Here is a 12259-nt window from a genome sequence, read left to right on the forward strand (position 1 = left end):
CAATCCTCTTTCATTAAGATACATTGCATTAACCTGAAACATTAAAACAACCATTTCTGAGGCTTAGGTTCCTGAAATAATCAATGATTTCTCAATATGAGTGGAGACAAAAAATATGATTATACTCTGTCAAATACAATAATCAATACATTCAATTTTCAACATCAATGCTACTGTTAGGCCCATTATCACATCTGACAAAGAAACATTCTATGTCCAAAGGGTATGGTTCACATTTACATTACAAAGGAAGTTACCAGAAAATGTTCTGTGGAAGCCAAGGTCATCAACCTCTGTAAGCAGCATGTGTGGGGGCTCAATGCCTGTGTCTGAAGATAAGGCATCCCTTAGTTCCCTGACTTCTGCTTGCATTGGGAGGGAAAGTCCAAGTTTCACCTTGAATACAAAAATGAAATACAGAATTTGAACAACAACATTTGCTTTTCAATAGTTACAAAGTAATTACAAGGTACTTTAATAACATCAAGGTATGATATTAAATTAGTTTGCAGACAGTTTTGTTTCGATAGACTTAGAAAAACTCTTAAAACTATCATGGGTCTCTCTGTAACTAACCACTTTTAAACTTTTAGGCCCTTCTTAACATAAGCCTGAATACCCTGCATTATAACAAATCACTTTCCAGATAGAAAACTTTCTAGCAACCCTAATGCCAAGCAAAATGTCTATTCTTATCTTCTCTTTGCCTCACCTACCTGCACTGTTCTCTCTATCACAGTTAATTTGCTTTTCAATTTTTGCTTCTTCAATACTTTCTTTTTTCTTTGTATTTCTTCAGTCTTTTCTCCTCCACTACTATCACAACTAACACTTCTGTTCTTGAATTGCAATTTGTTCATGTTATTTTTTTCTTTCTTCTCCATACTTGCATCAGAAAAACGTCCTAATCAACACTTATCCTCCCCCCTCAGGTTTAACAACAATACAATTCCTTCTTTACACCCCTTATCCAAGTATTCTGTAATAGTTTCTTTGCCTTTTTAACGAAACTCTGTACTTCACATTGAAAAACATCATTCACCTACAACAGAACTTCAACTTGAATCCTTAAATTTTACGTTAATAGCTTTCCCTAGTGAAGCTCTCAAATCCTCTTACATAAGCAATGTCTAAGGACTTTAACTGGAGAACTTATCCTGTTGAATTACCATACACACACCAAAATTAAATCATAATTGTGATCACAGCACTACAGTCAATGTAATGAATTGTGATAGAGAGAGAAAAAGTGAATTGCAAAAAAAATTAAAAATACCTTTTATTTACTAAAATTAACTATCATACATGGAGAAATCCATGACTTCATGATATTTTGTGGCGATATATCCACATAAAACATCAATTTTGGAGCTAATTACTTTCTGGCTTCCTATGAACAATACTTGTTGGGCATTTCCAGTTTCCATATTTGCTTAAATCGCTGTATTTATGCTGTTTTCACGATTTTTACAGCCATTTTGCAATGAAAATGCATCTACCTGTCGAGGCTGCTGTGAGAGGTAGAGCACGGTGGCAAACAGCATCCGCCTTTGGGTCTGCGGAACAGGCACCGAGGCACACAGGAATGGGTCGAACGTGTTGCTCTCCCGGAGGCATTTGGGGCAGGTCAACGATGAGCGGAACTGTGCTTGGAAGAGGTCATGCACAAAGCTGTTGTTGCAGCGCTTGTGGTTGGCCAGGGTCTCCTCAGCAACAGCCTCATCTGGCCGACCAAAGGAATTCTGAGGGATATAATAATAAATGGACTGTCACCACATGTAGAAACACATAACCATGCATTAACCAACATTCATGATCAGTCACACAGCAGTGAAATACGAAAGTAAACAATCAATTTGCTAATGAGCCTTTCTGTTCTCTGAATGGAAGGGAAGTCAGCACCTTTCAATAGTTGGAACATGGGAACACGATATGAGGCAAGGCTGATTCATTTACAGCATAATTTTCCCCTGTAAATCCAACCTCCATCACACACGTTATACTCTTGATAGAGTCATTGTAATCACTGATGAAGATACTGGAAAAGTACCTTCGGAGAGGACCATGATATAAAAACTATGGTTTGTGAAAACAGAACAAAATCAAAGACAGGATTTTGCAATTCTGTTTATAACCAATTAATAGTGAAAAGATAGAATGAAAGCCACTTCCTTAGCAGGTTCTGGTTCCAGTTTAAGAACTTTGATCATCTCAAACTGGTTTATGAAGATTTTTATTGAAAGGAAGGGTTCAAACTTTTATTTGTTTATAAGTTTGATATTGTTTCTAAAAAAATTACAATTTCACCGGCTCTTATTATGTAACCTCAATATTATTTTCTCATTCAAAGCATTAATAAATTGAAACCCTATCTACATAATAATTCAGGCATGGTAAGTGGCTAGAGAAGGATGTTTGCATTGATTTTTTGGGAAACAAAGATTGGAAAAGCTATCTGTGTGCAAATTAAATAGTGATATTACTGGCTACATAATTATGAAATGCCATTTTACATTCAACAGAAATAAGGAAAACCATTTAGAAGAGTAGCCAAGTAGATATACTGTGATTGAAACTCAATTTGAAAGGCTGAATTTTCAAATGGTCGAGGAAGAAAAATCAAAGAAATCATTTTGCCATGAGAACCATTTAAAGACTATGTTGAAATGATAAAAAAAGAGCTAAAAATAATTCACAACACAAGCCGTCCATAGAGGAAGCCAGCAGGAAGCTATGGATTAAAGAAGTAATGTCAGAATATGAGGAGAGGAGAAAGTACACAAACGACAGAGAAGGTGGACACCTGTGTTATAGAAAGGTGAAAAAATTACCTGAAGTGCAAGGAAAGCCTGAGAAATTTCAAAAGTACATGAGATAGAAACGGCATCAATGGGAATTTCAATCAAAGGGAGGAAATGAAAAGTTTAACTAAAGGTGGTGATAAAATGAATAGATGAAAATATTTGGAGAATTTTGCAAGGAATAGACCACAGCGCAAAAATGATCAAAATCAGCACACATCGATGACGGCAAAGAAAGATGACAGAGTTAATCGCAGATGATGTCATTTCAAATGATGATAGTTCAAACTGGGAAAGAGTCCAAAATATGTTACAATGAGTGTGACAGGTACAAATTTGACTGGGTTTGCATTATCATTCAAAAGACTCTGAGATATATTTATGTGATAATGGTTTGTTTACCCATTAAATAGGTATCATCTAGCTATAAATATCTACAATTAATCCTAGGTGAAATTTTAAAAAGGAAACAACATAAGGACAGTGTAACAAAGATAATGCCATGAACTCTAACCCATTTTTACTTCATTCAATTACATGTATTTTGAAGTGCCTTAAGTTAATATATGTATATCAACTTAATTTCTTCCAGACTAAGTTATGGGATATACTGCAGGGGTGGAGGCTATCTTAGGCTAATTAAATCTGTCATGTTTCTACAAAAAAGAATTGTTTTGAAAGCTCCATTGCTCTTTTTTTGTCTAGGGTTATTTCCAATGAGACATTCATTTATTCATAAAGTTCTCCAACCTTTCTATAAAAGAAAGGGTAATGAAGGGTTATGGCTTTTATAGGGCTTCTACTTTAGCCAATGTCCAAGCTTGCCGTTAATTAAAACGTTTCCTGCACATCACACCTAAGGTGCACTATTCATTACTACAATATTGCCTCAATACAGAATCCATGAAAATAATAATTAAAAATGTACAAACATTGTGCTTTACTAAGGGAAGTCTAGAAAATCTACTCCAGCTGTGTCAAAATTTTAATTTTTACTTATTGAAATAATGAAAAACAATGACTTGACTGTTAATTACTGAAATTTGTAAAGCCTTTCACACACAATGCATAACCGAAAATAATTTGGTGGTGTCTTTCATACACGTATACCTACAAGGCTACCTAAATGGATACCATAACTGTTGAATCTCTATGAATGTATGGAAAAAAAACATAAACGACAGAGAATTTTGTACGTCGATCAAATATTTGATGAAAGGCCAATTAGCTCCGGAAACTGAAGAGAAAAACCTTGATTATAGTGGAGAGATCACCTTGCTTGAGAGTAATATATTGGAGTTTCTGACCTTTTTAAGCATCTAGTAGAATGTTAACCATCTCATAACAACTTATTGCATTTCTTAATGTACCACCCAATAAATGACATTCGTGAATAAACAGTATGTTCGCATCAATATAGACCAAGGAGAAGTAGAATTGATCGCAAAAAGCCTGAATGTTGATTTTTGCAAATGAAATCTTGGACACTGATTAAGTTAAAAGAACAGCAGACCTCACCTTGACCATTAATTAATATAAATATAACATGAAGGCATCTAAAAAATAACACATATGCATGAGACATACATCATGAATCAGACAGTGTATGAATGCAAACATTAATAAGTAAACAATGTATCAATTACAAAATATAAACTACATAGAGAAATACATATTGAACAGAAACATTTGGATAAAAAATGCTTTCCAAGGAAATGGATAAGACCACATTACTCAAACAGGTGTATATTATTTCAAAGCTTATTATTTATATAGAGCCTAACATATTTGAGACCTGCTCAAACTTTCTTAATATGAACTAATGGGATTTTGAGATCAAGTTGGTGTCTGTCCTATCACTCACTTTAAACTGGTTAGTAGGAAAATGAAATTGTGCATGGATGCCATTTGAATAAATATGGGAATGGCTGCTGACTCTTTTAAGCCACGAGGTTAAAATCCCTAGCTGGGGAGAACCGTTAATGAGAGTACATAGGAGTTTTGATAAATTGGAAGGACCAATACAGTTAGGGACATCATTAGGGCCTTCAAAAAATATAATAGTTTATGCTAATAATCTCAATAAATGTACGTTCCTTATATTAAAGGTTGAAATAAATAGACTGGCTGGTATACAAATTCCCATTAGATAAGAAGCTAATGCCATTTTTGTATTGAAAGATCGAATATCAAAATGCATGGTATCACCTCATCCCTTAGAAAATACTTAATAAAGATATAAATATAAGAGAAGTGTGTGTTGTGAGATTATTGGCCTGCTTGCGTGTCTCTGCAAATATTTTCATTTCCTTCCTTTCTTCAATTATAAAGAGCACATGAATCAACCCAAGGGTTGGTTTCATTGGTGAAGCTTGAATTCAACTCATACTAAGCCATAATTGATCAGTGTAAAATTTCCAAAATGGAGCAAGGGGAGCTTGTTCCTTTCCCAATGCCAACTGTGGTTTTCCTAGACCATCTAGCCCCAGAAAAATTACATACCTTGTGTGACACTGAGGGTGCCCACAGGCATCACCCACATCCTCTGGCCAGAAGCCCAGTGCTCTGCCCACTGGAATACCATGCCTCCCTATCTTCAAGTATACTGTATTGAAATTTGGAATTGTTTGTAGAGGTCTGAATGTGTTACTTCAGGGATCCTAAGGCATATTAAATATTTTAAGGCCATCCAAGCTTTCTCTCTAGCCATTCCAATAGACCTGAGAGTTACTTATTATGAAATTAAATCACACTAGCAATATTTAAGTAATGATAATCTCTTTATAAACAAAGTTGAGAGGCAAATTCAAATCACTGACCTAGGAAAGTTTAAAAAACATTGTACACAGAATTTTCAATAGAAAAATAAGACTGACTCATATAAATAAATTAATTTAGAATTTAAGCTTGAATCATACATTGTACCACATGGAATATACATTGTTTTTGTCATGGTTCAAGATTCATTTAGTTACTTCAATATCAAAAGTAAAAGATGACATGACTAGCATCAAAATACTTGAACTGCACCTTAGAATATTCCAGGTGATCCTTCCAGATCCACTATCTCAAATTAACTTTTTGCTACAATACAAAATTCCTAATCCATTTTAGCAAATGCTTTTTCCCTTAACTCTTTTACTGAGTTCAAATTTGGTCAATGTACAATTTGTCCTGAGTTACCTTGGTGGAAATATGATTTATATTGATATGTTGTATTCGCATACTATCAGTTGGGACCTTTAAAATATTAAATCTCCCAAAAATAATTTACTTTGTTTATTTGGCATTAATTCAAAAACAGAACTTTGACCTTTACATCAAACTTTTGAAAATGATATCTAACAATAGAAACAATTACTAACACCCAAGCCCTAGATGGATAAAAACCCACCTATATGGGTATCAAACCTGCAAAATATGGTTTAACAGGTGCGTACATTTCTCAACCGCCACTGAATTGGCAATAAATAGATGTATTTGATTATTTAAATTTAATTGAACTTTATGGGGAACAAACAGAGGTGAAAAAGGGAAAGAAATTAGCACCCCTACCCTGAATGTGTGACTCCATTATGCCGGAAGACAAAGATTTACCTCCACCATCAAAACCAAACATCGGGCAGATTACTTACGCTAAAATGACAGAGTAATTTTATCTCAGGCTTAATCTTTGGCATCAAATTACGATTCAATTCACAAAACAATTCATAAGAGCAATCTACCTCCCAAAGCCTGCTCATGACTCCTTGTCATTGTAATGGCCAAGAAAAGAGTGTCATATGAACAGGCTGTTGGGAAAAATGAGCTAGAATGACTAAAACAAAATGCAAATTAATAGCCAAAGATGCATTCTGATTTAATTAAAAATATTTTGTGGATCAAGCCCATTTAATTTACATTATAAATGAGCAGCAATCAATTTCGTCAGAATGGTCATTGTGTGAACAGAAAAGTTTCTTCATAATCGAAAAATAGTGAGTTTCAAACGGCTAACTACGGAAACGATGAAATAAACTGCAAATTAGCTAAATTAACATTAGAGAAGTTTGGAAAAATGTACTTCAATACATGACCCAGTAATGAAATTTAAGGTATTTCCAAGACATCACTGTTACTTCACACCTAAACCATGAGGAGAAATGGGAAAACATGTATTGAAACAATATAACACTGTTTCTAGTAATACATATATTCCTTGTAATTAAAATATTTTGATGACATATATCTATGCAAGCCACATTGCTGTACAATTGAAACAAATGCTGAAGGTGAATATTAATATAATTGATAAGCAAATCCTACAATAAAAGGCACCTAAAATACATTCTGTTTACAACTTTAATCAACATTCCTAAATTTGTAAATATTGCCATCACATTTTCCTTCATCCCAGTATTTCTGCTCCTACTCCAATAAATCACCTCAAAAAGTTACAGTTCTCATATGGATAGATCACATGATGTATTGCAGCTCAATGGCGATTGGTCAATATAAGCAGCCATCAGCAACACACACAGGGAAAATATAACTGGAGCCATAATCAAAATCCCACATGATGGCCACCACAATTCCACACAAGTGAGCACGAATAGAAGCTAGTCGGGCTCACGGAAGGAATCAATTCGGAAATATACGCTGTGCCAATGGGTCATTATTTACCAGAAAGTGGCAAACACATACGAAGTATTTTCTTTGGATTGAGAGCTAGAATTTGTGAGATTTGGTGAGCATATATTTATTCTAATTTGGATCCAAGTAAATATTTCACATTGATAAAAATGTATCTAAATACATTATTAGCTGTCTGGATGAAAGGGAATATTTATTTAAATTAATGTATTCAAAATTGTTAATATTTTACAAAAATAACCATTGGACTCAATTCTTCTATGCATTCTAATTAGAGGAGTTTAGCTATGAAAAAAAGAACATGCTACTGTCAAATAAATAAAAGTTTGCATTTAATGAATGGTTTAATTGGCTGCAAAGGCCAATACACGATTCATTAGCATCAAACAGCAAATAGCAGGAAAATTAAGTAATCTCATTTTTAAGAGCCAACAGTAGTGCTAATAAAAATTTGTTTCAATAAATGTTTAAGCCATTAAGTATTCACTGGATCGACGAATCAGACACCTAGCATACGTTGTCAGGCAGAGAATGCTTCGAGAAGTGAACTATTCCAATAGTAACAATTTCAGAGTGGAACTCCTTGATAGCTTAACTTTTGACCGGACATTGAGGGATCCAGATTTGAATACCGGTCAAGGAAAATGAATTTTAAACTCCAAAATTGTTGCATTGAAATGCATATTAGCGTAGTGTATTGTAGAAAGCTACTGTTGCAGCATCACCCACAGTTTCTTGGATTTTATTCCAAGAGTGTTTATCATTGGTGGAGGGAATAGGTGGCATGGGATCTAGAGTAATGGCAATTAAGGGCACTAGACTTAGTATTCGGTGGGGCAACACAACTTCTTTTTTTCAAAAGCAAAACTCCTTTAAAAAAGGAAGTTATGTTGCCGCACCCTGTATTAGGTGAGCTCTAAATGAAAGTATCAAAGGAACCTTTGAAATGATAACAGCATCAGTAATTCGGTTAAGGAAATTTTATAGTGAATAGTTTTATATCGATAAAAAACTCAGACCAAAAAGAATGCGGACTGATGCAGAATGGGGGGTAAACAGAAAATAGCATGTCACAGGTCACTACTCAAGGCCATGATAGGCGGTTTGATGAGAGAGAAGGAAGAGGAACATAAGGACACAGCGGATGCCACAAAGAGTTTAGGCAGGAGGACATTATGAAACTGAAGAAGGAAGAACATTGAGAGTAAATTTTGTATGAGCTATATACAAGTCACTGAGTGGCACACAGCAGTACATTTTGAGGTCAGTCACCATCTGTAATCTATTTGCCATTGCTAGACTACGTGTATCATTCACCATAATTGAATTTGTGTGCGTTATGTCTAAACTTCCAATAAACAGGTAGCTTTCTGAATTGGAGTAGTATCTATTTAAACCCTAATGTTGAGTGTTGCTAAACAGAAAATTTCCCCAGAACATATCTCGAGTAAGTTACATGAACTTCACTCTTTACAAAACATTTTTTATCTAGTTAAACGTTATACTGTGCCGTGAATCATACGCTTCTTTGGCCGCCCAATCAAAGACAGATGTCTTTCTCGAATCACTCCCTGTAATTTTCGGATCTGCCTTTGGCAGTGAGGAGGTGCAAATCGTCCAGGTTCGCTCTTGGCAGTGCTTGGAGGAGGGCGGGGGGGGGGGGGGTATTACGACCAAATGAAAACCGACGCAAGCGAGCTAGCTAGCCAGCAAAGGAATGCCGCGGCGACGAACATGCACCGTTCTGATGCTGGTCTCTAGCAGGGAGGGGCGTTCCCACTTAACGGGTGGACAGCCGAACATCGGATGTTCCGGAGGTGATCTCGTCCATGGAGACGCGCGTAAGCGCACACGCAAATGGAAGCGAGGCAATAAACGATGAAGCAAACGAGGGTTTAAAGGTCGAGTCCTTCGGCTGGCGATTTCTTGGAATTTGATCTGGGATCTGCTATATCAGCGGATCGCCGCTGATCCCGTACAGGCCCTTGGAAGAGCGAGATTTCCTGCGACTAATTTGGGCGGGGGGGCCGTGGAGAATTTTCGGTTGGTCTTCCCAAATTTTATTTCACGCGGAACACGTAGGTTTGTGTTTGGTAAATAAAACCTATGCTTAGTTTTATCGAATCTTATAAAAAGGAACCCCAAAATCGCAAACAATAAAGTTCGAAAGTAGAGAAAAATGGAGAAGCGTCTATTTTTAATTTTTGTTCTTTCGGCATTAATCAACTAGCTAGTTATCATCACACCTATTTAATCATGCTACCCAGCAAAAAAAACTGAAGTAATATCTAACAGTGCGTCGTCCTTGCTGGTTAAAAACCTTTCGCACCCAGATGCAATCAATTGACGGGGAGGGTATACAGGTAATTTGCACGGTCGGTATCAGGGATGAGGATGGATCCTTGGGAGAACCCAAAAAAATTATGCCATTCGTTTTGCTAACTAACAGACTCCACAATGTCTTGCTCCTCTTTTGTGTTTCCTAGTGCTCAGGACGCCCGTTGGGGAGACGGGATCACCCGAGCGGGAGAACGCAACGCCGCAGGGGCGTGCCGCCAGCTAAGAGGACACGTCACTCCCCACGCGCGCTCCGTCAACGTCAGGTGATCCCCGAATGGAGAGTCGAACGAATAACAGTCCCCCGTATACTACGTGCCTAATAATTATGTCGGCCTTGAATGTTTATAAACGGAGAGGGGAGGAAGGAGAGACGGATTGGAAATCTTTGGTCTTAGACAATATATACAAGTTGCAGTTCAGTAGGTTGGTTTTCTTGACAGACACGTTGCTATCACTATTGAAGAAATAGAGGGGAACATATAATATAAAAAACTGACTTCACTGTAAACGATAGAATGCTTTGCGCCCTTATTAAACAACACAATTATCGATTATCAAATCAATAACCACTAGGCGGAGAAAATATTTTCCCGGTAGAACCGTCGTTAGCATTAGTATACTACCGTACGGCTAGTTATCCGTAGTGCATGAATTCGGCATTATATTCGTAAACCGCCTACATTAAGTAGTATTATCTAAGGAGTTGACAATTCTGCCGAACAGCATGAGACATACAATTTATCAGTGGGAAAATTCCTAATCAATTTTTCAATAGGCACAAATAGAAAAACCCGACACATTTCAAAATAAAAATTTGGAGAAAATATTGCAGCAGAGGCCATTCAATGGTTGTTTATATAGGCCACCAGGACAAATTAAGGGAAACCATCGTCGTTTTAGCCCATTTTAAAACAATGGAGATCGAAACATGATAGAACTCCGCCACATGAATGCCGCCGGCAGTGACCTCAAAAGTCTTTTGAGCTCACTTAAATGGTTTCAGGCTCAACCTTGTGGAGTCGCATAATGAGGATCGAGCAAAAAACTTAGTAAACTTGGCTGCTTTTGGGATGTATACGAAGTTTTTTACTCCATCGTAGAATACACGTATTGAAGGAGTTACAACAACGGTTATACACGTATTAATACCAGATTTCATGAAAGTAGAATAACTGTAAATACATAAAAATGTTCACTTTTCTTACCTTGATTATTTTATATTTCTTTTTGGTGGCAGTATTCAAATCTTCATGCACTTTATCCAATAGCCACAAAAGGAATTCCTGAGCGTCATGCTGATTACCACCCCTATACTGACTACCATACTTGTCAACTACATTCTTAAATTGATTGGATATTTCCGGGTCATATTGACATGACCATATTGATTTTAAAAGCATTGCTAGCTGCTCCGTGACTTCTCCTTTGGTCCCGTATTTCTTTGAATTTAGCTTATTCCTACGGGAAAGATCAACTTTGTATTGATCGAGTACAAAATACTCTGCTAAAATGTCAGTATGACTCAAACACTGAAGTACAGCATTTATAAAGCACGTATTTCCATGGTTTCTCAAACCAATCACTCCAGGAACTTTGTCACTAAAGTTAATATTATTAGGTCTTGTAGGAGGCACCCTTATGTCCGACGACGAAAGGGATATTTCCGATCTTCTCTTGTCAATGTTACGGATGTTCCTATTATTTGGTACACTAACAGATGACACATGCTGAAACATTTTGTTCAAAAACTTCTTCCATGAAGGTCTTCGAAAGAGTTTTTTGTTAGTTTTCGGATCACCGTTAACTTCAGAAATAGTCTGAATGCTCGATCCTTTACCCACAGTTTCCGTACCTTCTTTATGCTTCGCTTTTCTTTTACTCATTCTCGAAGACACGAATGGATTGCGAGGCAAGGTGAAAGTACGTTTTAGTTTAGATTCGGCATAACGGTTGCTATTGAGCCTCTGATCAAAGCACTCACAATCTGCGTTATTACTGATTAACCTCGTCTCATCTCGCTCCAAGAGCTCACCTTCAGACGAGGACTTCATGATGCCAGTGGAAGTCCTCTCTGACATAATGCCACTTAAAACAAAAACTATTCATTCGAAGACATTTGGTAAAAATCACAAAGTTCTAACACCACAAAAACTTGCATAACACTACACCTGCTGGCAGCCATTATCGCACTGACTTCTGGGATTGAGCGTTCTCCAATTGAAAGTATCAATTTAATATGCTAACATTGATGTATTTAAGTAAAAAAATTATTATTTTGAATAAAATTAACTTAATCAAACGCAATATATATTAAAAATTTGTTTATATCACAGTTAGTTTGCCATCTTCTGATGGTGCTGCTCTCTTTTGAGAAATGATAAAACTAGCAGCCAAAGCGATCACGGCGTCACAGTCATATTAATACCCACTAGAGGTCATACACGTAGCTATTTACTTCCTTTTACGAGTTCCTCGTCGACAATGTA

General features: G+C 36.4%; 1 protein-coding gene across 2 annotated transcripts in view; it reads right to left on the reverse strand.

Moving 5' to 3' along the window:
• The window catches only part of Usp15-31 (Ubiquitin specific protease 15/31), a 37942-nt gene extending 25997 nt beyond the window's left edge, over positions 1-11945 (reverse strand). For both annotated transcript variants that reach the window (XM_071587134.1, XM_071587133.1), the window contains exons 1-3: positions 10979-11945; positions 1500-1742; positions 258-396 (exon numbers count right to left, since the gene is read on the reverse strand). In XM_071587134.1, the coding sequence (XP_071443235.1) occupies positions 258-396; positions 1500-1742; positions 10979-11851 (1255 nt within the window). In that variant the 5' untranslated portion in view covers positions 11852-11945. The remainder of the gene's footprint in view (positions 1-257; positions 397-1499; positions 1743-10978) is intronic.
• Positions 11946-12259: the final 314 nt, after the last annotated feature.

This window comes from Hetaerina americana, unplaced genomic scaffold, assembly GCF_022747635.1.
Source record: "Hetaerina americana unplaced genomic scaffold, ioHetAmer1.1.p SCAF_3, whole genome shotgun sequence".
Taxonomy (NCBI): Eukaryota; Metazoa; Arthropoda; class Insecta; order Odonata; family Calopterygidae; genus Hetaerina; species Hetaerina americana.